Below are 23,645 nucleotides of genomic sequence, written 5' to 3' on the forward strand. Positions count from 1 at the left end.
TGTCCTCGTTCTTCTCGGGTGTTTCTTCTGCCTTGCAAACGGAACCGTGGGCAAAGTCACACAGACCAGAAGAGCACAGTTGTCTGAATTTCTTGATCAGAATAATTGAGCCTGCAGGTCGCTTGCTCTTCAGTGGGCTAAAGCCAATGGGGGCGCGCTCTGTGAACCGGAAAGGGCAATAAACTCCTCCCTTGCTGCTGCAATCCGCCTCCTGTCTGCTCGTTCTCTCCCCCTCTTCCCTCTGAGCCGCCTGAGTCGCCACAGCACAAGACATAAGTAACCCTCCGTCATAACTAAAGTACTAATGTATTGGCTGTCACACCTCAATTTCCCTTCAGGATCAATGGAGTCTTATCTATCTATGTCAGTTACACAAAGCACTTAAAAAAACAATGACAAACACGAATCTCCCCTGTTCGTCCAGTGGCTGAGTGCACTTTCTCTCTCTGCCTCCGGAATGACAAGAGCAATAAGCCTGTCGGAGAGCCGGTGCAGTCGTCACTCCCCACACTGCTGACACAGAGCCTGGAGCGTCGGTCCAGCATAGAAACTGGAGCATGTTGAGATGGGGATGCAGGGCTGTGGGACCTTTGGAGGGGGCAGAGAGAGGCTCCCTCACTCAATATCTAGACCCGTCTCATGGTCCCAGTCTGTTGAGCCGCTGATCTGAAAGTCGCGCTCCACGACCTTCAGTTCAGAGACCCATCTATACGTTTAGATCGGTGCTGCTGAGTAGTATTCACGAAGTCTTTGGTTGTATGTTCGAACAGCCTCTTTTTTTTTTACATTTTAAATTTAAAGAAGAAAATGTAGGATTTTTTCCATGCTCATTGAAATAAAACTATTGACAAACAGAACCTCAAGCATGAGCGGGTCTGCACTGGTCCGGAGACTAAGGGGACATGTTTGATTTGCCGGCGCCACGGAGATGCTGTCTCCACGGAAACCGACACTATTACTATGGTAACGGCGGCGGGAACACTCCGCGCCCGGCGCTAGTTTTCCCGGGAACAGGCCGGGAATGTTCTCCGACGTCATGAGACCCGGACCGTGCGCCCTGTCACCCCTAGACCCCTGGGCGCTCAGTAACAGCGCGAAAAGAAAACAAACCTGCTAGGCCACCTCCTCACGGACACTCACCGCCTTCACCGCCCCGGGTGGGGAGCTCGCTGTGCGGGCAGGAAAGAGACGCACAATATGAGCCCATTAACCGGTCAGAACCACGCGTGTATGAGAGGAAGAACAAGTTAGCAGCTTTGAGTAATCCTCACAATTTAGAAAGACGCACAAAAAAAGGGGTACCCGGTCAGGGCAGTGCGTGGTTTTAACTGTCCGGGGACCTGAAAATATTAACTGCTGCACGTAAAGCACATTAAAAAACACACTCAGCATGAAGATCCCTGATTAGTAATTTTTAAGGACGGGATATGGTATGCGTTCTTAATTAGAAAAAAAGAAAGCAACAATTAATGACATCACGGTGCGGTACAAAAAACAAATCACGGTGTGACAGGGAAGTTTAGAAGCCCAGGTATCATATTCACCAAACAAAATGCTCTAACGCCCCCCTTCCTTTCATGCGCATTAGGTGGAAATGCAATATGACTTCAACGCCGTTAGAAAGACACGTGAAAAATAAAGCAAAAAAACAACTGAGGTGTGTACAGATTCTAACCATCTTCAGAAATCTGATTCGTAATCACCTCCGGCAGCGTATTGTTCAGTGTTTCGTTTGTGTTCACTCATCTTAGTCTTTGGACGCCCTGACTCCTTTGCCTGTATTACGTGAGGTGGAATCGAAGTTGGAATAAAATAAATTCTGGGATCTCTCTCACGCGCTGCCGGCTGCTGCCCCAGCTCGCGCAGGGGCACTTCCGGCCTCGCCGCCGCTGTGTTTGGGCGTCGCTTAGCAACGAGCCCGCTCCGCGCTGTGGTGCCGAGGCGTCGGAAACGTGTTTTTTACACAGTTACAGTATGTCCGAATTAAGGTGTCGCTATTAGCGTCTAGGTAATACGCGTTGCCATTTAATTTTCGTATATCTGTTCGTTGTGTCAGTTGCAAAGAGTGTTTTAAGTAATGTGATGTCGTGCGATTAATTTTCGCTTTCCTTATTTGCTTTCACTAGTTTCTGATCGAATGGCTATATATGGCTCTGCTGTTATATACTATGTGAATAAGGACCGTAGCAATTATATAAGCGTGAATTTCAGTAAATTTCTTGTCGTGTTTAATTGAAGACTCCGCAGATTGTGTTAAGGGTTCACATTTCTGCGTGTCTCTGAAATGTTGACGGCGGACGAGTGTGGTGTGATTTTTTTTTTCCCTTCGGAAGCATTAGCTGAGTCGTGTTTACAGCGCTCTGCAGTTTCCAGCTGGAAGTGTAGAAATACTCCACCCCCCTTGCTTATAATACTGACGGCAGAGCTGGAGAACTGGAAGACATGTTGTGGTGGCAGCAGTGCACATGGTGTGCCTGCAGCACTCTCGGGGTTTAAACAGAGCTAATCCCTGATTCCCTGCGGAGAAGATACCATAGTCTTCAGATACTCTTTTGGTTTGTTTGGTACTGGTCCTTGTACCGAAGCGTACATGCACATAAGCTTTGCATTGCACTTGTGCCTGTGACAGCTGAGCTGATCTTAAACCGAAGCGTGAGGCCGGAAGACCTCAGCCCTGCCCACCTGTCTGCTGCGCTGCGGCTAAGCTCTTCTCCCCGGCCAGCCAGGAGGAGTCCGGACTGCGTGGCCGGGATGGGCAGCGCCGGGGTGAAGGTGCCGGCCGGTCTGTCCCAGCAGGCCCGGTTCCGGAGGAAGGACGGCCTGTTTCCCCTGGCGCAGGTGGCGGCCACCGCCCGCGGGCTGCGGCAGCGCTACAGGAGCCTGCGGGAGCCCCTCGCCTCGTTCGCGCCGGGCGGGCCGGGGTGCGAAGAATCACGAGGTGGGGCCCCTTCGCTGTTCCTGCGGGGGCCTTGGGTCTTCCGTGGCTCGGGCAGTTTCCGCAGGGTCTGACTGTGGTCATGTCTTTGGCTGCTGGGATTTGATTCAAAGCGGCTTCTGTGTTCACGCACATACCTGTGTGTACAGCTGCTTATTCTACTGAAACCATCTTAGAGTCGTACCTGGTTCAACAGTACAGCAGAAGCACTTTCCTCAGATTTGCACCCGCGACCTACCAGTTACAAGTCCAGGGTCCTGACACAGTCCTCCACACTGCGGTGTTATTTTACAGCTTATTTGCTCTGGCATGTTTTCCAGTGTTTTGCATTGTGCTTCGCTGATAAATGGGTCTCCAAGCTGTCGTTGTAAATGAGAAGTTATTCTTAATTCACCTCTCTGGTAAAATATATATAAACCGTGATTACGAACAGGTTCAATATTCCCTTTATTCAAAGTTCTTGCATATTACAGGGGTGCAAAGGTGTGAAGTAACTTCTGGAAATTCAGCTGTCGCCTAGAGAGGTTCCAGAGTGAGCCTGTGTGGCTCCACTAAATGACTTTAGCCTCTAGAGAGAGAGAGATTGCAAAATCAGAACTCAACATTTCAGAAGCCTACAAGGACTCCTAATTAAGTGTCCTCAAAGAATGCCTGTTATTGTACTGTCAGATGCAAGTGATCTCTGTCTTTATGTGAGCTGTGCCCTAGGCGGTGGGCTCCAGGAGGAGAGGCCTGTCACCCCCATCAGAGACAGCGTGAAGGTGTCTCCAGCGAGTCTGGAGGAGCTCTGCCAGCTGGTTCACAGGAGGGTGCAGGTGCGCCCCGAGATCACGGCGGTGTCTGAAGAAGCCCAGCGGACTCTGGTAGGAGACAAGAGTGGCCTCTCTCTCACCGGGCCCCCCCTCCCCTGCAGATATTTCGATAGCTTAAACAACACAGGCGAGAGTTTCCCTTGAACCTTTTTATAAATCCGCATTCCCGTTGCTGCAGCGTGCGTTCGAGCATGGAGGCTTTAGGGCGGATGGAAATCCTCTGATGACAGTCCGGTTCGGCTCAGGCAGTCTGTCTGGACTCGGCTTCGCTGTCGTGAGTAGGTGCTGTTGCAGAGCAGGAATGCCCAAAGCCTCATCTTAACTCTATTTTAAAACCTTGCTGCAAACACCTCCTTAGTTATTCAAGTGGTTTTCAGGGGCACCAGTATTCTAAAAAGTGTTTAAAAACTGGCTTTTGTGAGTAAGCCAATAATGTGCTCTTGTCCTTCACATACAACACTTCATTTTACTGAACATTTGTGAACTTTGTGTTAAACTGTGGTGTTTCCAACTTTTTTTGACAGTAATAATATAATCACACTGAAATTAAGTTCCCCACTGATACAAAGCATCAGCAGATTCGACGATACGGCCAATAAATAGACACAGTGTGTTATTTCCTTGTTGTTTCAGGCAGGCGTCATTCTGGCAGAAGTAAAATTAATCTGGCAAGACCTTAAGAATCTCACTTGTGATCCATCCCTGAGTTCAGAAGAGAACGAGGCCCTCCGGTGTCAGATGACCACGCGAATCATCCTGGTCTGCGAGCAGCTCTTCCTACATTACCTCTGCATGGTGGACACTCTGAGGAGACGCTGCGTCTTCAGCGATCAGGCCAACCTGAGCCGCCTGGGTGCACAGCTGTCCGTCGAGTGCACCAGGCTGTGAGTGCCAAGCACGGTCTATAGTTACAGTATAGAAGAGCAGCCTAGCGTGGAGCATGCATGCATCACAGATGTTCAGCTTGTTCTGTGTCCAGCAGTGGCCACACGTGCTACAAGCCAATGACTTGCACTGTCTTTGCTGTTGACTTGCACGTGTCAATCTGCATCCTGAATTTTCTACTGTCATGTCCGCTCAACAAAATATCAGCATGCTTGCTACAAAAGGTCATTTTCTTGATATTAACACCGTGAGTTTGTTGCAGTTACAAGTGACAGGACTAATTGGATGCCCAGTATTGAAATATAACAGAGAATGGACTTAATTTGAGTTGTAATGTAACCACCCCTGAGATGCAAGTAGACCTTGCCAGTCTTAACCATCATTCACATGATGAATTATTGATTGCTAATTAATAGAATAGGTACATGCCCTCTTTCAACTAGTATAATCTGTGGATACATCAGCATGTATGAAACAATTATTTTCCAGTAAGTGGCCTTCTTGAGGCTAGTGTGGTCTGTAGCAAGATGTGACTTGGCCAACACTGTTGTTTTTTTAATGTTTAAATTACACATCTAAATGATTACCCTGCTTCCCAGCTGATTTCCTTTGCAGTCATCTTAGTTATCTGTAATGGTTTGAAATGTAGACATAGGAGCTTTTCAGATTTTTCATTTGTGCTGTTCATCGATTTATAAATAATTGATCGTTTTGCTTTCGATTATGCATTATCCCCCAGATTACGTGTCCCTACAATCAGGCGCAGTGTCATAGCGGAGGTCCTGGCCTCTCGGAAACCTGTGGAGCTCCACGGAGGAAGCACTCGGCGGCGTTCGGACCCCCCTGTCCAGGGGAGCAGGGGGGGAGTACGGTGGCCCAAGCAAGGAAGAGGTCAACGCGCAGCAGAGTCCTGCGTGCCATGGCGAGGGGCTGGCCTGCCTCCGGCGAGCAAAAACAGGGCTGATGGGAGCTGTGGGACTGGGCGCAGAACGCACGAATCTGTGGTGGAGCGAGACCTCCGGGAGGTGAGGGACATCGTCGCTGTCTGCCTCCGGCAAGAGTCGGTATAATAGTGAAGCCGCACCCTCATCACCGCCGTTCAGGACACCCTCGAAAAACCCAGCAGAGCTTGAGCGAAATGAGCCAGTAGGTGGCAGCATTGTTAGGGAATTGGTAGGCCTTTCCTGACCGTCCCTGGATCACCTAGACTGTGAGAAAAGGCATTATTATTACGCGTTCATAGCGAGGTATTCTTTTACTAGTTGTTGAAAGTAAGCACGTCTGTCACATGTTTGTTTCCAGATTCATGAAGCGATAGCGCCTTTGGATTTGGAAAAGGTGTACGAACTTCTGCCGTTTCAGGAGGAGCAGGTGTATGCCAGAAAAGCCATGCAATGTAAGAACTTCTGGATGCAAGATTTGTTTTAGTCAAAACTGTCGTTTTTTCAGTTGACTGGAAAGTAAGATTGAAGAATTCAAATGAAGAGTTTTTTGTTTTACTGTTGTTATTTTAACAATCATCTTTACACTGCAAAAACATTCTTTAAGTGCACTGGGTATAAAAATTTGAATTATATTTCAAAATAGTGATACAATTGACCTTTTTTTTCCTGGGTTTTAGTATTATTTGGACATTTCTGTCTGAGCATGGTTATAACAACACATTAAAACTCTCAGTCTGAAACTTGTGGATAAATTAGGATACTTGATTTTTTTTTCTGTTTGAAAACCAATATGTTCTAACTAATAATGTGGCTTTTCAAATATCTGTTTTAAAAAAGACTTAAAGGAAGATAAACTGATTTAATTAGGCAATTCTCTTTGTGTGTGTCCTGGTGCAATTTTCCATTGTAAAACCAAACAAAAGATAATGTTCTAAGTTTGGAAAGTGTGATGGATGTATATTTAATTTTCTACATTTGAGTAACAGTAGTGAAAAGAATGATCAATTTCACATTTCAACAGGAGAGACAAGACCTGACAAATGTTATAACCATCTGTTTATGATTTCGAGTCCTGTGGTAAAATGTAAGGAATTACAAGTCGACTTAAACATATACTGGCCAAAGGTGGTTACCTTACCTGTAAAATATATGGACTTTCTCAGTCAGTTTCCGAGATGTTGTAAAGCATGTGTGCTGGTGTGGGCCTTTGGTGGGCGTGTTTGGTGTAACCCCTGAGGGTTGGTCTGTAGGTGCTGCAGTGAGGAGCCCCAGTCCCCCTGGCCAGAGGGTCCTGTCTGCGGGTGTTGAGCGCCACTGTTCCTCTCAAATGAAGGTAACAGCAGGACCTATGAACACCAGCAGAAAATCACCTCTTACAGTTACATTTCTGCATAAAAGTCTTGGTGTCTCACACAAAGAGATGCACATGTAGTGCTTCTGAAAGTGTTTTTTTTAAGAACATAATTAGAAATAACAGCAAAACAAATCCCACAGAGTGTGCGAGATAAAAGCAAGGTTATTTTTGTTTTACCCTTGGGAGCTTTGTGATGTGGAGATTTATACTTTTCCCAACCTTTCTCAGTGCAGCCCTCCTGTTGAGGGTGATCCACACAATCTATTAACTCCAGTGGAAGTATTTCCTTTTTAACATTACCTGAATAAAATTACAGAAAGAAAAGGTTGTGTGTAGACATTTTGACACACGAGCAAGTATATTCAACCCCAGGGTTGAATATACCAAAATTTATACTGTATTAGTTTGTCGTCTTACATATATATATTAAAATTTTAGGGTTATCATTCAATGCCGGACCTCTACAGGGAATCTCTTTTGGAAGAGCTCGGAATCAAACCAGAACGAGCTCGGCCGAATTCCCCTGTAGTGTTACACACCTCGGTGCTGGCAGCCAGTCTGGAGAAACCTGTTAGCATCTCTGACGATCTGAGAAGGTAAGAGCTTTGAGTGCATAAGAGCCCAAAAAAGCTTTGCTTTCATTTTCTCGTTGGTCAGTAAGGTTCTGATATACTGGTGCAACTTCAGTAAGTACTCTAACACCAGATACTGTACTTATTAATGCCACTGATCAGACACCTGTTGGATGGAAAAAAAATTAAAATGCTAAGGAATTATGCGCTTAAAGCAGGAAAAGAAGCTTTAAACACCAGGACATGCAGCCGTGGTGTGAATTGTAGGATGTGGTCTTTGACAATATTGATTTGATGTATTTTTTAGTAACGTAAACAACATAATACAGTCTCAGGAAGTCAGACAATATCTTTAAACTGTGGTTTTGATTGTTTTTTTCTGGATGGTCAAATACCAGGCTGTTACAGGATGGTAATAAATCACCTTTACAACAGTCCAAGGCAGATGACCCAGAAGCTGACTTGCCACCTTTAATCAGAGCTGTAATATGCAGGAAAGAGGCAAAATGGCTTCATGTACAGGAGACGTTGAAGGTAATATCTGAGTAAAATTTTTCTACGCAGTCATTTATGCCTTAAGACGTTTGTCTTATGAGTACTATGGTGTCATTCAAAGTCCATGCACTGGGGCTACACATTGGGGTGGAGTTTCTTAGATACTCACTGTGGTTTCCACAAGCTGGAGGTTAAAGCATGTTTTAGTGTTTGCTGCAGGGCTCAATATTGTTTGATGCCTTTCAATGACCAGGTAGATTATGGTTACAGAAAAAATGGTTGACTAAAAATCTCAATGTTTTGTATGTTTTTGTCCCCCAGGATGATGGCAGAAATAGTTTTGCATCAGGATGCTAAGACCTGAAATGTTTATCATCCACAAACATTCTAAAAATGTTCAGAAAAATAAGCAAATATTGCAGTACAAATTAATTAGAAAGAGAAATCAAAGGTTCAGGAATAAGGCTCATGTGGAGGATACAATAATGTGTTACCTTTAGGCAGGGCTTAGGGGAATTTACAGGTGAGTTAGCTTAACTAAATTTGACTAACTTTGAGTTTACGTTATTTACACAAAGGGTTGTGGAGATCTGGAACAAGCTGCCTGGTCATGCTTACAAAACTGTTATCCCAACTCCTTGTTTAGTTAATGACCTATGAGATTCAGGACCGGACTAAGAAATACTGCAAAATACCAGGTTAACATCCTCAAAGGACAAATAATGAAACACTTATATCATAGGTGGGAAAAACAGAAGGGACACAGCATGTAAGATTCATGCTTTTCTGTGTCTGTGAGGAAACAACTAAAAATAACCTGGAGCTAACAAAAAGAGCTTTCCTCTGATCCTCTGATCGACGCAGATTAACGCCACACCCATTTCAAGCAGTTCTCAAGCTTCTGTAGATGTGGAGGATTTTCAGTGCTTTGCACTACAGTGTGAGTTTGTAGTCGGTTTACAGTGGTAAATTGCAATGTACCATGTGTGTTGACAGTCAAAAACAGCTGCTGTTGGACTGGGATCTCATCCAGGGTGTACCCTGCTTTGTACCCGTTGCCTGTGGGCAACTCTGGGTCTCCAGCGGCCCTGTACTGGATGATCAGTTAGAAAATGGATGGATGGGTTGTGCAATGCCTAAAAAGAAATAAGAACTGTTACCTCTTGTCAGAAAAACTAGATGTTTCTGCCAGAACACAAAATGTCATCTATAGTGACTGAATTGCCATCTTGTTGCTAAAGGATAGGCTAATTGGCAGCCTGTGAAAAACCCATGAAAACTCCCAGGTCTGGTGATCACCTTTAGCAATGTCATTTCAGCTGGTAAACAGCTCCAGTCTCCGTTTCTTCTGTGACCTGATCGTCAAAGTGAAAGCTCTACAGGCAGCTTGTTCATACAGTATATTTAAAGTCCAGGATAAGTCACATTCCAAGTGCTTTGAAGTGCCCAGCTTTACATTATCTCTGTGTCGGTACAGTGAAGCTCTGAGTGCATTGCATGACTCATCTCCCCTGTCTGTTCTGGTGACAGAAGCTGAATGAGGAAGAGGAGCAGATGCCAGTGGAGCAGTTTGTTGTGAAGGAGCCGGAGCATCCCCAGGCTGCGGTAGTCAATGTGACTCTGTCTTCCCAGTGTGTAGCCAGGCCAGCTGATGTGCAGGTGTCTGACAGAGTGCTAACAGACACCGTTAACATACGGAAATGTCCTCCTGTTTATAATGACCTGACGGGAGAGGTAATGTTATGGCTGCTCTTTAATTTTCTAAAGCCTTATCGGTTGCGTCTGTTACCACAGTGACCCCAAAAAAGTATTGGAATATTGAAGACCTGGAAATATATAGCCCAAGGGAAAAAGAGGGACCAGAAGGACAGCAGACCGGAAACTAGGGACAGGACAGAGAAGGAGCGCCCTCTGGCTGCAGAGGGCGTGACAGGTGGTGCTATTACACAGGGCTGTCAAGGAAAACCCTAAAACAATTGTCAATTAAATCCTCAACAAATTCTGGATTACAGTGTTGAAAGTGTTCAAAATCTCTGTTCACAGCAATACTGAGACAGCAGAATAACAAATGTTACACTGCAATATGTGCCATGCTGCAGCACTGCACCAAGAGCAGAAGATTAGAACCTGCTCAAAGGACAAAAAATAGTTTTTGAACAAAGTTTTATGGAAGGAGACCATGAAAATCTTTGACCAAAGTGATGGAAAGGTTAAATGTGGAAAAAGAAAGGACCTGCAGGTGGAGTTGCAGGTCCTCTGGAACTGGCTCAGTCGTGATGTAATTAATGATGGCAGAAGTAGAATGAATTTTGAAGTTTGCAGAAACATTTTGTTGGCTTAGGAATGTCTGCTTCACGGTGCAGCATGACAATGACCTAAAACTTACTGTCATCACATTCAAGGGGTTTATCAGAGGAAAGGGAGTGGGGAATCTTAGGCCACCTCAATCTCCAGATTTAGATCGAATTGAACAGCAATTACATGCTGAAGAACATATTGAAGCCAGAACACTCCAAGAGTAGGCAAGAACTCAAAATCGGCTACAGCAAAGTCCTGCATTGCAAGTTATTCCACAGAGTTTGTTGTGCTCAGTGGTTCCCATACTTCATGTAGTTTTTGCCTCAAATGGATATGAAACAATAAATTGAAATTTTCACTCTGAAATTTAATGTGAATGTGTCTCAATACTTTTGGTTGCCTGAAATCACAAGGTTGAACACAAAGTACATTGTTTTTTCTATGATCCAATGTATGTGTGAAATTATCCAAAATAGAATTGATATTATGTTGTAATTATCATTCATATTAATCTCATTTTTCAGAAACACGAATCGATGGATTGTAAAGCAAAAAATACATTTTTTACTTTGCTGTCCCAATACTTCTGGATATCATTATATGTGATGTCTGTCCACAAGATAGCACACAAATGCAGCGGCATATAATAGCCTTTGATAAATAGAAAGTGGCAATTTAAAGTGAGATTCAGATTCAATATCACACGGGTTTATAAAATGACAGTATACCTGCAGTTCGCAAGTGTTAAAGAGTACAACATAGAAAAGCACATCCTTTTGCAATTGAGATGTACTAATCTGTGCTTCCTCTGTACAGTTCACGATGAACAGAGACCTGTTCCATAGAGAATACACTCTTTCTTCAGGCAGTGGCTGTAACTGGTGCACTGTTCTTCCACTGTAGATTGAGGCCTCTACTGTGAAGTGGCTGGACCGGAATCTTTTCCTTGGGCAAGAAATTAAAGATGTTTACAAGGAGTTAACCAAGAGCGTTTCAACAGAGTATCTAGATTTCGACCAGGTGAGATAAATGTTGTATATCTTCTGCTTATTCTTCTGGAAATGTGGTCTTTCTCCTCTGAAAAACGTTTGATATATATTTCTTTCTTTACCCGTTGTTAAGTCCTACTGGTGTACTGACAGCAGATCTCTAAACACACGCAGTTGCACATTGTGAACTCCCTAGCATTGCTGTGTATAGCTGTATTTTACCGGAACATCTAAATTTTAGTGTGCAAGGACAAGTGTTTCAAAAAACAGTAGAGGTTCTATTTCAAAGTGAGTATATTGTATATATAATTTTTTATGAAACTAATTACGTATTGTGATGCCATGTGGGGTGGGTCACAATCGGCCATTGTCTTAGGCAGGAACATGACCACAGATTCACCTCAACACAAGGCTTTTAGGCTCTAAAGTGTAGTTTATTTACAATGCTGATGAATGCTACAACCACCATCGAAACCCAATAATAAAGTGAAAGAAAAACCTAGCCCTTTGTTGGGTTTCTGGCTCTTATTTATTCCGTTCCTAAACTACCAAAAGGCCAGGCAGGTAAACTGCTTACCAGCTTGTTTGCAAAAAGTCCCTCTTTCAGATATCTTCTGATGTCAGTGCTGGCTTCGTACACGCAGCATCTTCCAGCTCAGCGAGGCTGCTCCTCCTTGCACAGTCTCTGTCCTCTCCCATACAGAGACCTCGCAGTTGCTGGCGTCCTCCCGCGAGCACAGTAGTTAGCGTCTTGCACACAGCTAATTTGACTGCTGCCAACCACCTTGCCATCTCAGGCTGTACCTCCTATAGGCCACAGTGGCTCTCCTCTCTGGCCACCCCTTGTACTGGCTACACACACACTCTGCTCCCTGGCTCGTACTGGCCACACACACACTCTGTGCCTGACTCATACTGGAAAACACACACACTCTACTCCCTGGCTCGTACTGGCCGCACAAACACACACACACAAACACACACACACACACACACACACACACACACACACACACACACACACACACACTCTACTCCCTGGCTCGTACTGGCCGCACACACACTCTGCTCCCTGGCTCGTACTGGCCATGCACACACTCTGTCATGACGGTATGTGACTTGACGGTCCAGTCAGCCATCTTCATAAGGGCAAATGTACCAGGAGGATGTACTACCCTTCCAGGATCCTGCCCCTGGAGACATCACAGTGTGTCTGGAATCCTGGGTTTGTGTGTTAACTATTGCACAGAACTGCATCAGCACATAACTCCCTTTATTCAGTTTACAACAGTTTACAAACAGTTTACAGTTCCCTGTAAACCGCACTGGCTAGCAGCGACGTTTAGAGTATACTTTAAGGTTCTCACAATAAAATAAAAGGCTCTGGGTGGTCAAACTCTAGATTATTTTAGTATTGTATGCATTGAATGAGTACTTAATCTGAGATCTGAGCTGGTTTGGGTCTTCTTATTCTGTTTAAAACCTGGCTCCACACACTGAACGATATTCTCAGGTGCAGCACCAGAGGTGAGGACCTCATAGCCCATATCCAGTAGAGATTCTGCGTATCTTAACATTTTTAACATTTTTGCTTATCATTTTACAAAGTCGTTTTGCTGGGTTTTTCTATTTTATCTTCTGTTGTGTTTTGTGTTAGTGATTTGACATGTGCTTTAAAACTACAATTATGTTCTGAATTGTATTATTAGACACATTAGAGGTTAATCTTGTTTTGGATTGATGCAATGCACCAATTGATCTACTTGAACTCTATTTTCTACATCATGTGTACTATCTGCTTAGATCTCTTGATATAATTTTTAGGTTGAACAAAAAGTGCTCCAGAAACAGCCTGAAGTGCTTTTAGGAATATTGCTGTAGTATCTTACAGAAAGACTGGCATAGGTAAGGCTTATCATAAGATACATTATGGCCTCTTGTCGCCACAAGGACCCCCTGATCGAACGTGCTGCGGCTGATGCAGATATGCCCATCGTCTTGGCATCCTCAGCTTTGAATAGGAAAAGAAGGCATTGGTTCATCAACCCACAACTGAGGGAATCAAACAGAAACAATTTAATGCAAAGGTATTATTTTATTTTTATCCCGTTTCTCGATCAGAAAATCCTCTTAATGAATTCACCGATTCCTTTAAAGAACAAAATGTTTCAAATTCAGACGTTTGCAACTTTTAGTTTTCAGTTATCCATCAATTCATTTTCTAACCATCCGTGTGTGGAAGACAGAGCCTATACCGGCGAGCCACAGGCGCAAGGCAGGACACACCCTGGTTAGGCATGGGTTGGCCAGTTAACCGACCAGTGTGTCTTTAGGATGTGGGAGGAAACCCAAGTGAACACAGGGAGAACATACGAACTTGTAAAAAAATTGTAAAAAATAATTGACAATTTTATGAACATTTGTCCTAATAGTCTTCTAAGCCGAATGTGGAGCTGCTACATCACATTTGTACAGCAAACGCATGTCTAAAGAAGGTATGTGGTTTGCAGGACTGGAACAGTGGTGTGGTAGTTAGTACTGCAGCCTCAATGCTCTTGGCTCCTGGTTATGAGTCTGGACCGGGGTACATCTGTGTGATGTACCCCATGATTTCCTGTGTTCCCCTGGATTTTTCCCTGGGTGCTCCAGTTTCTTCCCAACATCCAACGGCATGCTGACTTCGCCAATCAGTATCTCTAAAGCGTCCTTGTGCTTTTGCATGTTGGTGTAGTGGACTGGTATCCCATGCAGGGTATAGTCCTGCCTTTGTCCCGTGCTTCTGAGGCACTGGGGCGATGTGACCCTTACCAGAAGTAAGTGTTTCCTTGAGACTGGATGACTGGATATGCCCTGCAGGTTTTACTGCTATTGTTGGAAATATAAATTAATATCACAGAAAATTCAGCATTGTCTGAGAAAAGTGCGATTCACCTTCGTTAAGTTTATACGGGCAATGTTACAGTAAACATTTTCACATCATTCATCGGGCATTTCCCTCCTTGTTTAGAGAGAATAAAAAGAACAATACCACTAATGACTACGAACGCCCAGACAACGTTTCCTCCCGAGCATACGCATCGTGGCTGCAGTGGTGGAAATCCACACTAAACTTTGATGACTACCTGAAATACATCTCAACTCGGGTAAATGAAGGGCCTCTCTATTTGTATTTCTAAACCTCATCGGAAACACGCTGTTGTTGTGCAGGAAAAACCTACACACCTATTTCCTTTGCTGTCACTACAGATTATTTTACGAATGCCTTCTCATGCATGCGTAACGAGCCATTCAGCAGGGTTTTGCGGGGGGTTTGGATGAGCTTCCCGGGCCGTGTTGTTGAAATAGATACGGTACCACGGGATCAGGGGAGCCGAATCGGACTGCCGTGAGAGGCGTTGGTAAAGACCCTATGCCAGACGGTATGGTCTGGAAGTGTCTGGAGAATGACGTTAGGGAACGCACAGTGAGGTAGGTGGGGATGCCGGACAGGGGGCCGGTGACTGAAGTGATCCGGTGCATGGGGGGAGGCCCAGGCGAACGAGCCCAGAGGAGGTCCAATAGGGTTGCCGCGGTCACAGTCCATAATCCAAAGAGCCAGGAGATCCATCCGAGACGAACAATTAAAAACCAGGGGAGAGGGAACTGGAACCAGGAACGTGGAGGATTAAAAGCATAACGGGGCCGGGTGCTCCAAGCCCCGGACCCAGAGGTCAGGGTGCCGTGCTGAAACCTGTGCCCTCGGGCCACTCCTGGACCCGCTGGTAGGCGGGCTTCCTGGCGGCCGTCCTCCAATGCTGAGCCCGGGACCACGGAGACGCTGGGCTTAAATAAGAAGAGGGGAACAGGGGACAGGTGCACGTAATGACAATCAATTATACAAGGTGGGAGCGCCCTCTAGAGGAGGGATGATGACCATGACACACGGCTTCTTTCAAGAAAGGGCTGAAGGAGATCATGGGATCAATTAACTACTACCTTCCAAACAGGCTGGATGGGCCAAAAGGCCTCCTCTTGTTTGTGAATGTTTTTACGTTATGATTTGTTTTTAATTGCTTGGGACTCAATCGTCTTTTCATTTAATATTGATTTCTGCTTAATGAGCAAGCAGATCTACAGTATGCATGTTAAACAGTGGATTAACTCTTTTAAATGTCCTCCTTTTAATTTATTTTAGGATTCTGACTACCTAAAAGTAATATTCCACTTGTACAACAGTGATGAAAGTGATGATGAAGAAGATGAGAGAAGGAAAGCCCTCGTGTCTGAAATGGAGTACAGAGAAAGGTCAGTGTCAGGTTCAGCCTTTTGGTCATGTCGAGTTTTAGTGAGCACACAAGGATAAATTATTCTCTCATTAACAGAGCTACACTGAATTAAGGATTTAGCCACAAGTGGAAATTTTAAGGAGATACGTTTATGAATGAGAACAGGGGGCACTTCTTTACACAGAGGGATGTGGGAGTGTGGAACAGGCTACCCAGCCACATTGTTTGAGTTGATCCTCAGGTATCTTTGAACATATGGCTGGACGAGATCATTTAGTTCATCTTTGGCTCTTAATTTCAGATTTTCTTTTGAAAAAATAACTAGAATCAATATATTCTGTACAAGTTCAGAATAAAATATATAATTGAAATGCAACTTGTAAATCTAATGATTTGTCGGAGTTAATTTGACTAATGTAGTCGTGCCCAGGTCACAAACACAGTGGCGTGTATGTGAGTGGCATCTTAATCAAACATTTTAAATATTATCACAGAACATGTGAGCAGAAATACAGGTTAAAGAATCATAAGGCTTCAGTATGAAATTTGAAGCATTGTCACAATGGAATATGTGGAAACCCAAGAATAACTATATCCATTCCTGGCAACGTGAGCGATGATTAGCCTCTGGAAAGCAGATGCTTTGCAGCAGGACGTTCCACCTCTCTTCCTGCGTGGGTGGTAGGAAGGTTGGCTGGTCACAGCTGGCTCCTGCTGATGGCATTGGCAAGCTACTCCCACAGATGTTCTGTGGCTCTCGGGTTGGGAAAACAAAGTTGGCCGCAGCGAGACTTTGACGCGGTTTTCTAGGAGTTGTGCCACAGTGATCCTAGGGCTGTGATCTTAAGATCTCCCGCTGGGATGCTGGCGCTTGATCGAGTGGCTTGGTTGAGAGGACCACGAGCTCATGGACTCCGGGCTGAATGGAGCAACAGCTGGCCGGGACAGCAGGCTGTTCGTCACAACGTCTCCGTGCCATTTGTCTTCAGGACAGCCTTCATGGGGGAAGAAAACGTCCCGGCCTGCTCTCGGTTGTCCCCAACATGCTCACGCCCACAGAAGATGTTGATTTGTTTCTCTTGGCTGTCAGCATGATCACTGAAGAGCTCCACGCGGACCGTTATCATACAGATGGCGAGCTACAGTCGCTCTGCTGATACGCACGGGATGTATTCCTGGAAGCTCTCCCAGTGTTGTCACTCCGCTCAGAAAACGATTACGCAGGCGCCTGTGACAGTCCTGGGCTGGTTACTTTATGTACAGTAAGCAGGGGCAGAAGTGACCTTCTGCTTTCCGGGGTGTGACCTGTCCTTCACAGAGCCGGCTTCCTGGTCTGTCTGGATTAACCTGCTGATTGATGAAGAAGAAACTCAATCCTGTGGACAGCTGTTCTCACAGATACACCACCTTTAATCATGCCAGTAGCAAGCGGGCATTATTCCTCATTATTCAGATAGGGAATGGTGGGTCTTATCTTCTACTTTACATAAAGTAAAATCAGGTGCTTTTGAACGACTGCTTACACCAACTCATTTTGGCAGTTTAAACTCAATTCCTACACTGATCGCCCAGGTCTTTTGGGAAATCACTTGACGTAAGATCAGTAGCTTGCTGTCCCAAGAAACAATACCACTTAAACAATCCACAAACCTATCTGCTCAGAATTTAAAATGTAACTAAAGTTATCCATGTGGAGTCTTCTTCAGGTGTGAGGCTCCAGAGCCGAAACTTTGTGTTTCCTTTCTTCTCTTTTCAGCAGGAATAAACCTTTACTTGTTCCTTTGCAGCCTACGCCTGCTGACGCGGCTCCCTACGTGAAATCATGCATGTGCCTAGCGAGCTACAGATGTAAAATTTAGACTGTGGGGTTTTGGGTGTATCAATCAGGATGTCTGAACGATATTTATAACAATTTCATACTGCTGCTTTATTTTATGATTTTCTGTTAAGAGACACTCAGGTAGTATAGCTGGAAAGGGGGGATAATGAGAGCCATGAAGTTGTCTCTCTGTGGTGATAGTCATGGCCATTTTCGTCCCCTTAGAGAGCAGAGGAAGAAGATTGCGGCCCTGAGGTCCCAGAAGCAGGAGTTTGTGTCCGGGCTGTGGAATGTGAACTCTGTCATGCTCGGAGGGCTGGGGAAGGAGCCCGAGTTGGGAGGTAATCCCACAGCATGGTTCCCACAGGCACATTCCTGGATCCTCCGGATTGAGCGGTGTCATTCTTGTGCTCTTATTACCTTTAATTTTGTATGTTATGGATTCCCTGCATCGCACACATTTGCAATCCCTGTATCAAAGGAACGTATTGGAACCGGTAAAGCCAGCAAGTATTTGAGCACAATGCAGACACTCCCTTTTTACTTTATCTGGCTACCACGGCATTGTTTTCATATTTCCTTGAGATGATATACGTTTCTTTGGAACACATTTATTATAATTTTGCGTTTTTTACTGTGACCCTTGATTTAGTTTTTTGCTTTTTTACCGCTTTGATTCGCAGATGCCGATCGACCAGCAGAAGGTTTGGGCTTGAGCTTGGCGCAGGTACGGTACTAGATTTAATAGGTAATCAATACATAATGGGAAAGAGTTTGCTGATTCGAGCCTCCCAATGTCAGTGCTTCAATTTTACATTTTTGAGGAAACACCTGAGAACCTAAACCAAAAATGTAATTATTATACTCAAACAATTTAAATTAAAATTCTACATCATGTGCAGAAAACATGTTTTCTTTAATTTTGTTTAACACAGAAATGCTTTCTGCAGGTAATTCTGATAAGACGGGAGAAATCTGCCCAGCAGCTTCGCAGATCCAAATTGTCGCTAACCCTGGCCTACCTAATGTTCGTTTGAATAGAGGACTGTTTCTAATCAGGTTCTGCCAAACCTGCCTTTGAGTGCCAGGCCTTGGCCTCACTTCAATGACATTTAAACCCACCTGCCAGTCATAGAGAAAGACACAATCTGGCTGAAGTTTTAGTCTTCCACCCAGAGGAAAATGATCCACAGGCTTATCATTTGCGATGGGAGCTAGATTTAACTGAGGCTTCACAAGGTCCTTTGCAAAAATTTAACCACACAGATACATCCCTGTCTACTCTCTTGACATATTTGGCCCTTTAATTCTGCTTTGCTCTATCCCCAGCTCAGCTCGTGTTCCTTGTACTGCGATGATTCTCTGAATGACACCTGGTGAAACGCCAGGCGGAACGGAATCCTAAAGCCGAGTGTTTTGGGAATGTTTCTCTGTGCAGGCGGAGCGATCTCAAGCGGCCCGATCGGGGTCAGCGGGGACCCAGGAGGAGCTCCTGCAGAGCCGACTGGAGAGAATCTGGGAAGCGCTGTATGTCCCAGACGGAGAGAGACTGGACATGGCTATCAAATACAGCTCGCACACCTACAGAGAGCGCCTGGAGGAGGTACTTCGCGAGGCGGCTCGGCATTTTAGTCAAACTCTTTTGATCTTGTAGAAAATTTCAACGGCGCACACTCATTCAAACTCAGAACTCCACTGATGGCGCGATGAGTGGGATTTACAGGCGTGAGCAGCCTTGACCAGTTTCTCATCCTGGTCTGGAGATCCACAGGATTTGCTGCAGACTGATCAAGGAGCGAGAGGCTGTTGTCTCCAAGAGTAGCTGCTGCTGATAAGAGCACTGCTCACTCCTGACCCCAAGGCCAGCTGAGCAAAGTCACATCCTGGAAGGGTTCATTTGAGCCTCGGAGGTTATATTTGTTATAGGGACGACTGGGTTCTGGATGAAGTCTATTATATATAAAATGATAGTAAGTGGAAGAGATGAAGCAATCTGGGTAGATGAGGAATTACAAATGACAAATTTAGACTAACAAGATTATGGCCAGCAGCCATATCACTCTGGAACTCACAACTGGCAACCCACTGAAGCTCAGCAGGTGTGAGCCTGGCCAGTACCTGGATGGGAGACCTCCTGGGCAAGCTAAGGTTGCTGCTGGAAGAGGTGTCAGTGGGGCCAGCAGGGAGCGCTCACCCTGTGGTCTATGTGGGTCCTAATGCCCCAGTATAGCAACAGGCACAGTTATAGCAACAGTATAGCAACAGGTATAGCAAAAGGCGCCTTCCTTCGGATGAGACGTAAAACCGAGGTCCTGATTCTCTGTGGTCATTAAAAATCCCGGGGCATTTCTCGAAAAGAGTAGGGACATTCCCCCAGCATCCTGGCCAAATTTCCCCCTGGTCTTTACCAATCATGGCCTCCTAATAATCCTCATCTCTGAACTGGCTTCCTCACTCTGCTCTCCTCCCCACTGAGAGCTGGTGTGTGGGGAGCGGTCTGGCGCACTATGGCTGCCGTCGCATCATCCAGGTGGGGCTGCACACTGGTGGTGGTGGAGGGGAGTCCCATTACCTGTAAACCGCTTTGAGTGGAGGGTCCAGAAAAGAGCTGTATAAGTGTAAGCAATTATTATTATAAGTAGTTAAAGTTCTTCATAGAGTCTTCTAAAATGCCATAAGCTTCTGTATTTTGCTCTTCAATGTACCCTAAATAACAGTCGATATTTGATCAACTGTTTTTTTTAGCAGTCGAGTGATTTTAAAGGACCGGCTCATTAAATCCTGCACTACTGGGCGCATGATCAGCTTCAGTAGAATCGGTCTGGGGATCCTAACCTTCGCTTGATCATAATCCTTTCTCAAGCCGAAGAGTTTTCCTTTCATGGCCCTGTACTTTAGCTGGAGAGTAGCTCAGTGGATACATCTTGGCCACAGGTCAGGAATATAAAGGCGAAGGACATCTCCCAGACAATCTGACACAATAACCACGACTTCAGTTTCTGTGTTTTCTAATCTGATCAATTCTGATTCTCTCCCGAAGCTTTGTGTTGTGTCTACAGCTTTACTAGTCTTCTCCGTAAGGCTACAGACAACCTTTGTCTGATTTTACTTAGTAATATACTCCAGTGTTTGAGGTTTCCCTTATTCCCCATGAGGAAAGGGGACGCTGTTCGTTCAGTTGCTGGACTGATGTTGCACCATTTACGGTGCTCTATTGTAACTTTGTCACTCCAGTCTTTTTTTCCATCTTTATGCAATTGTGACATACATTTAGCTGCTGTTGTGTTCTATTTAAAAAATGGAGTTCAAAACGCCATCATAAGTTTAAATCAAACACTGTTTTTTTAAAAGAATTGACGAGGACTGTTACGTCTTGTGATGGGATGAAAGGAGTCCTCATTGGGATCTTAATCCTGGCCATGATGGCAACTGGCAACTGCTTTCTAGCTGAAAATGGGTATAGATCTAGGCTCACCTGCGCTGAATAAATGGGTGAATTTGGCAACGGCAGAGTTACATGTGAGGGAGACTAGCTGCTAGGATTGACTCCAGTGGAATTAGCCTTGGATTAGCATTAATAGGCATCTAAGAGATTAACCCAAGGAAGAGAAAGTCAGTCAGTGCCTACACCTCAAAGCTGAAGGAACAATATGTCAAGCTGTCTGCTGCTGTATCAGGGTTGTGTTTATACATACCCAATATGTACCAATGATTAGAACATATTTTAGCCATCTCCGTCTTCCTGTTTCATGTAAGGTGTATTGTCTTGATCAGCTGCTTCTTCAAATCAGGAGTTCACAATTAAAAGTCAAGGTGTTCCTTGTGTATTTAAAAAGTGCATTGTCTTGTACCCGAGAATTCAAAGAACAGAAATTAACCTGCAGAAGATGTACTTCCTCTTGTTCCTCCAGCACCTTTTTAGGTCAAACTGGGTTCCTTCCTGATCTCCTGGTTCTGTTGCCAGCAGTCCTTCAGTGCCTCTGCCCACGGTCTCTCTCTGTGCACACCGCAGTGCGCAGTGTGATGTAACCATCCTTGTCGGCCTCCCACACTCCTACGTCGGAAAGCGCACACAGAAGAGCTGGAGCTTAACTCAGAGCAGATAGCAAAGTACAGGTTAAAACAGAGCATTCAGAAACGCGTTTTGTGGGTTTTGTCTCCAGGCAACCACTGCTTGGGAAAGAGCCGTCCAATTCATCCAGCAGAGGGAGTCCTTGCTAGCTAAACTGGAGCGATTCGAGAGGAATGCTTCCGATCCCAACAGGTTTTTTGAACGAGGTACTGTTCTGACAGCTTTATTGTGTAATTCATAAAATAACTCCTATATTGAACAGCGTCCTGTTGATGCCCTTAAAACCAGTAAGAACCTCACTTGACATGATGATCTTAAGCAGTGAAAAGCGAAATGAGCAACAAACCATGATGTACAGTATTGCATCAATTTTGTGTAGGGTATCGTGGTACATCAATTGCAAGATTGGACGAATCTAAGCGAAGGGGAAAACTGCACTCCGAGATCTCCGCTGTTGAAAGCCTGTTGTCGAAGGCTGTGCATCGAGTCAAAGATCACTTCAATGACACGGTCACATATAAAGTAAGTGGCACTTGTATGTCCTCAGCTTCCGAAAAGTTTAAAGCACACTCAGGCTTTTTTTGTGTGCTGTTGTCTTTGCCTCTGTAGATTAACACGCTTAAAGCTTGCAATCACTATTTTTCAATATTCTTGCTTTTCCCTTTTGTCCTGAACAATCCCACTAGGATCACCTGAAATGTTAGAACTTGCACAGGTGAGGAGAAATGCTGTTTCTTAGCTGTCTCTAGAATGGAACTCAGTGCCAGCGCTGTAAATCTGTGTATTCAGGGCAGACTACTGTAGGACTGTGTAGTTTTTACACTGTTTTGGAATATGAAAGCTTGCTCACTTCCAGCAGATGGAAAACAAACTGAAATTTGAACTACATCTGATTCAGATAACCAGCAGCTAATAATCGCAAAAGAAATTGTGATGGGGATGAGAAAACATTTTGTAAATCCTTCAGGATTACATGAAAACATAATATTGAATGTTGCATATTTACGCTACCCTCCTTCTCAACAGAAAATGAGCCTTTTTGATTCTATTCACACAAAGTCAAGTGTCTGAGCCCTTCCTTTTGCGCGCTGCGATGGTGCTTGTGCTCATTACTGACGTGATGTGTGTTATGCAGCAACAGCGCCGGATCTCTGACTGCTCTGTTCGGCCTGTTTCAGGGCCGGCCCTATGCCGAGAAGATGCGCTGGGACAAAATCGAGATGCTCTACTGGCTGCAGCAGGGGCGCCGCATGCAGGCCATGGACAGGGTGCTAGAGTGTGGGGTGGGCCAGCCCGTCAGGCTGCCCCCCCTGCAGCTGCCACCCCAGCCTGGCTCAGGAGTAGCGGGGCACTCCCTGACGCACCCCACACCGCTGTGAGCGTGCCCACCCCTCAGCACCGCTCTCATCCTGGGACACCTGGACTCGCTCGCTTTTTACTTTTGAACTACTTGTCAGATTAAAGCACATTGAGAGGAAAAAATCCTCTTGATGTTGCAAGAAAATATATGATATGAGAAATGAATAAAAGCAGTTTCAGCAAGGGATGTTTGATGGCAAGTGCTTCAGCCAGGTGTGTTGGGGCTGTGCCTGTGGAAGTTTTTCAGGTGAGCGGAGTTTACCGTATCGGGACATTTCATTCATATATCAATTAAATAAAGGATTCGTTTACAGAATCCCACAAGACAGCATCTAAAACCTGGTGCCAAAAGGCCATGTCGCAGATGTACAGCTTGTGCTTTGTCCACACACACTACTAGACTCTTGACATTCATTGCTGACTCATCTTGATCATCCCCGTTGATGACAAATACACCTCAGTCTAAAACATTTACCTATGTCATGTCTAACCAACAGAATGACTGCATCTGTGCCAAAAAGGGTAATGATTTTCCTAATGACTTTATCTATATGTTGTAGTCAAAAGTAATAGTTATTTTTCTGATTCTCCGTGTACAACCCTTTCCGGTGTAAGGAATATGGATTGTGAGGATGTTGTGGATCAAAACTGTGTTTTTATTTAGATCTTTTATACTCCATTAATAATTCATTTTTTCTTTCATAAGCCAACACTAAATATTTAAGAGAGTAACAAGGGTTGTAAAGTAGGACATCCAAGAAGGAACTTTTAAAGTTTTAAACACAGATCTTTATGTTTAAAAGACCACATTGCGGTGCCTACAAATTTAAGCAATTTCTTCCTCAG

The 23,645-nt window shown here is 44.8% G+C and overlaps 1 protein-coding gene across 5 annotated transcripts; it reads left to right on the plus strand.

Moving 5' to 3' along the window:
- The first annotated feature begins 62 nt into the window (after positions 1-62).
- Positions 63-22,982, plus strand: ccdc87 (coiled-coil domain containing 87). 5 transcript variants are annotated; one of them, XM_015351936.2, is made up of 20 exons: positions 63-2,008; positions 2,630-2,938; positions 3,644-3,798; positions 4,381-4,631; positions 5,372-5,657; positions 5,935-6,028; positions 6,827-6,909; positions 7,369-7,526; positions 7,901-8,036; positions 9,528-9,731; positions 11,199-11,315; positions 13,235-13,371; positions 14,292-14,427; positions 15,459-15,568; positions 17,594-17,709; positions 18,052-18,095; positions 18,807-18,971; positions 21,532-21,646; positions 21,820-21,962; positions 22,619-22,982. In XM_015351936.2, the coding sequence occupies exons 2-20, from the start codon at positions 2,752-2,754 to the stop codon at positions 22,817-22,819; spliced, it is 2,838 nt and encodes a 945-aa protein (XP_015207422.2). In that variant the 5' UTR covers positions 63-2,008; positions 2,630-2,751; the 3' UTR covers positions 22,820-22,982. The 5 variants fall into 5 exon arrangements, with proteins under 5 accessions (XP_015207422.2, XP_015207424.2, XP_015207423.2 ...); XM_015351938.2 differs by having other exon boundaries at positions 9,528-9,602; XM_015351937.2 differs by having other exon boundaries at positions 63-1,972.
- Positions 22,983-23,645: the final 663 nt, after the last annotated feature.

The sequence above is a fragment of the Lepisosteus oculatus genome, chromosome 7, assembly GCF_040954835.1.
Source record: "Lepisosteus oculatus isolate fLepOcu1 chromosome 7, fLepOcu1.hap2, whole genome shotgun sequence".
Lineage (NCBI taxonomy): Eukaryota > Metazoa > Chordata > Actinopteri > Semionotiformes > Lepisosteidae > Lepisosteus > Lepisosteus oculatus.

Coding starts and splice junctions, on each gene's coding strand:
- ccdc87 (XM_015351936.2), top strand. CDS start 2,752: ATGGGCAGCGCCGGGGTGAAGGTGCCGGCCGGTCTGTCCCAGCAGGCC. Junction 4,632..5,371: donor TCCGTCGAGTGCACCAGGCT/GTGAGTGCCAAG, acceptor ATTATCCCCCAG/ATTACGTGTCCCTACAATCA. Junction 11,316..13,234: donor AGTATCTAGATTTCGACCAG/GTGAGATAAATG, acceptor TGTCGCCACAAG/GACCCCCTGATCGAACGTGC.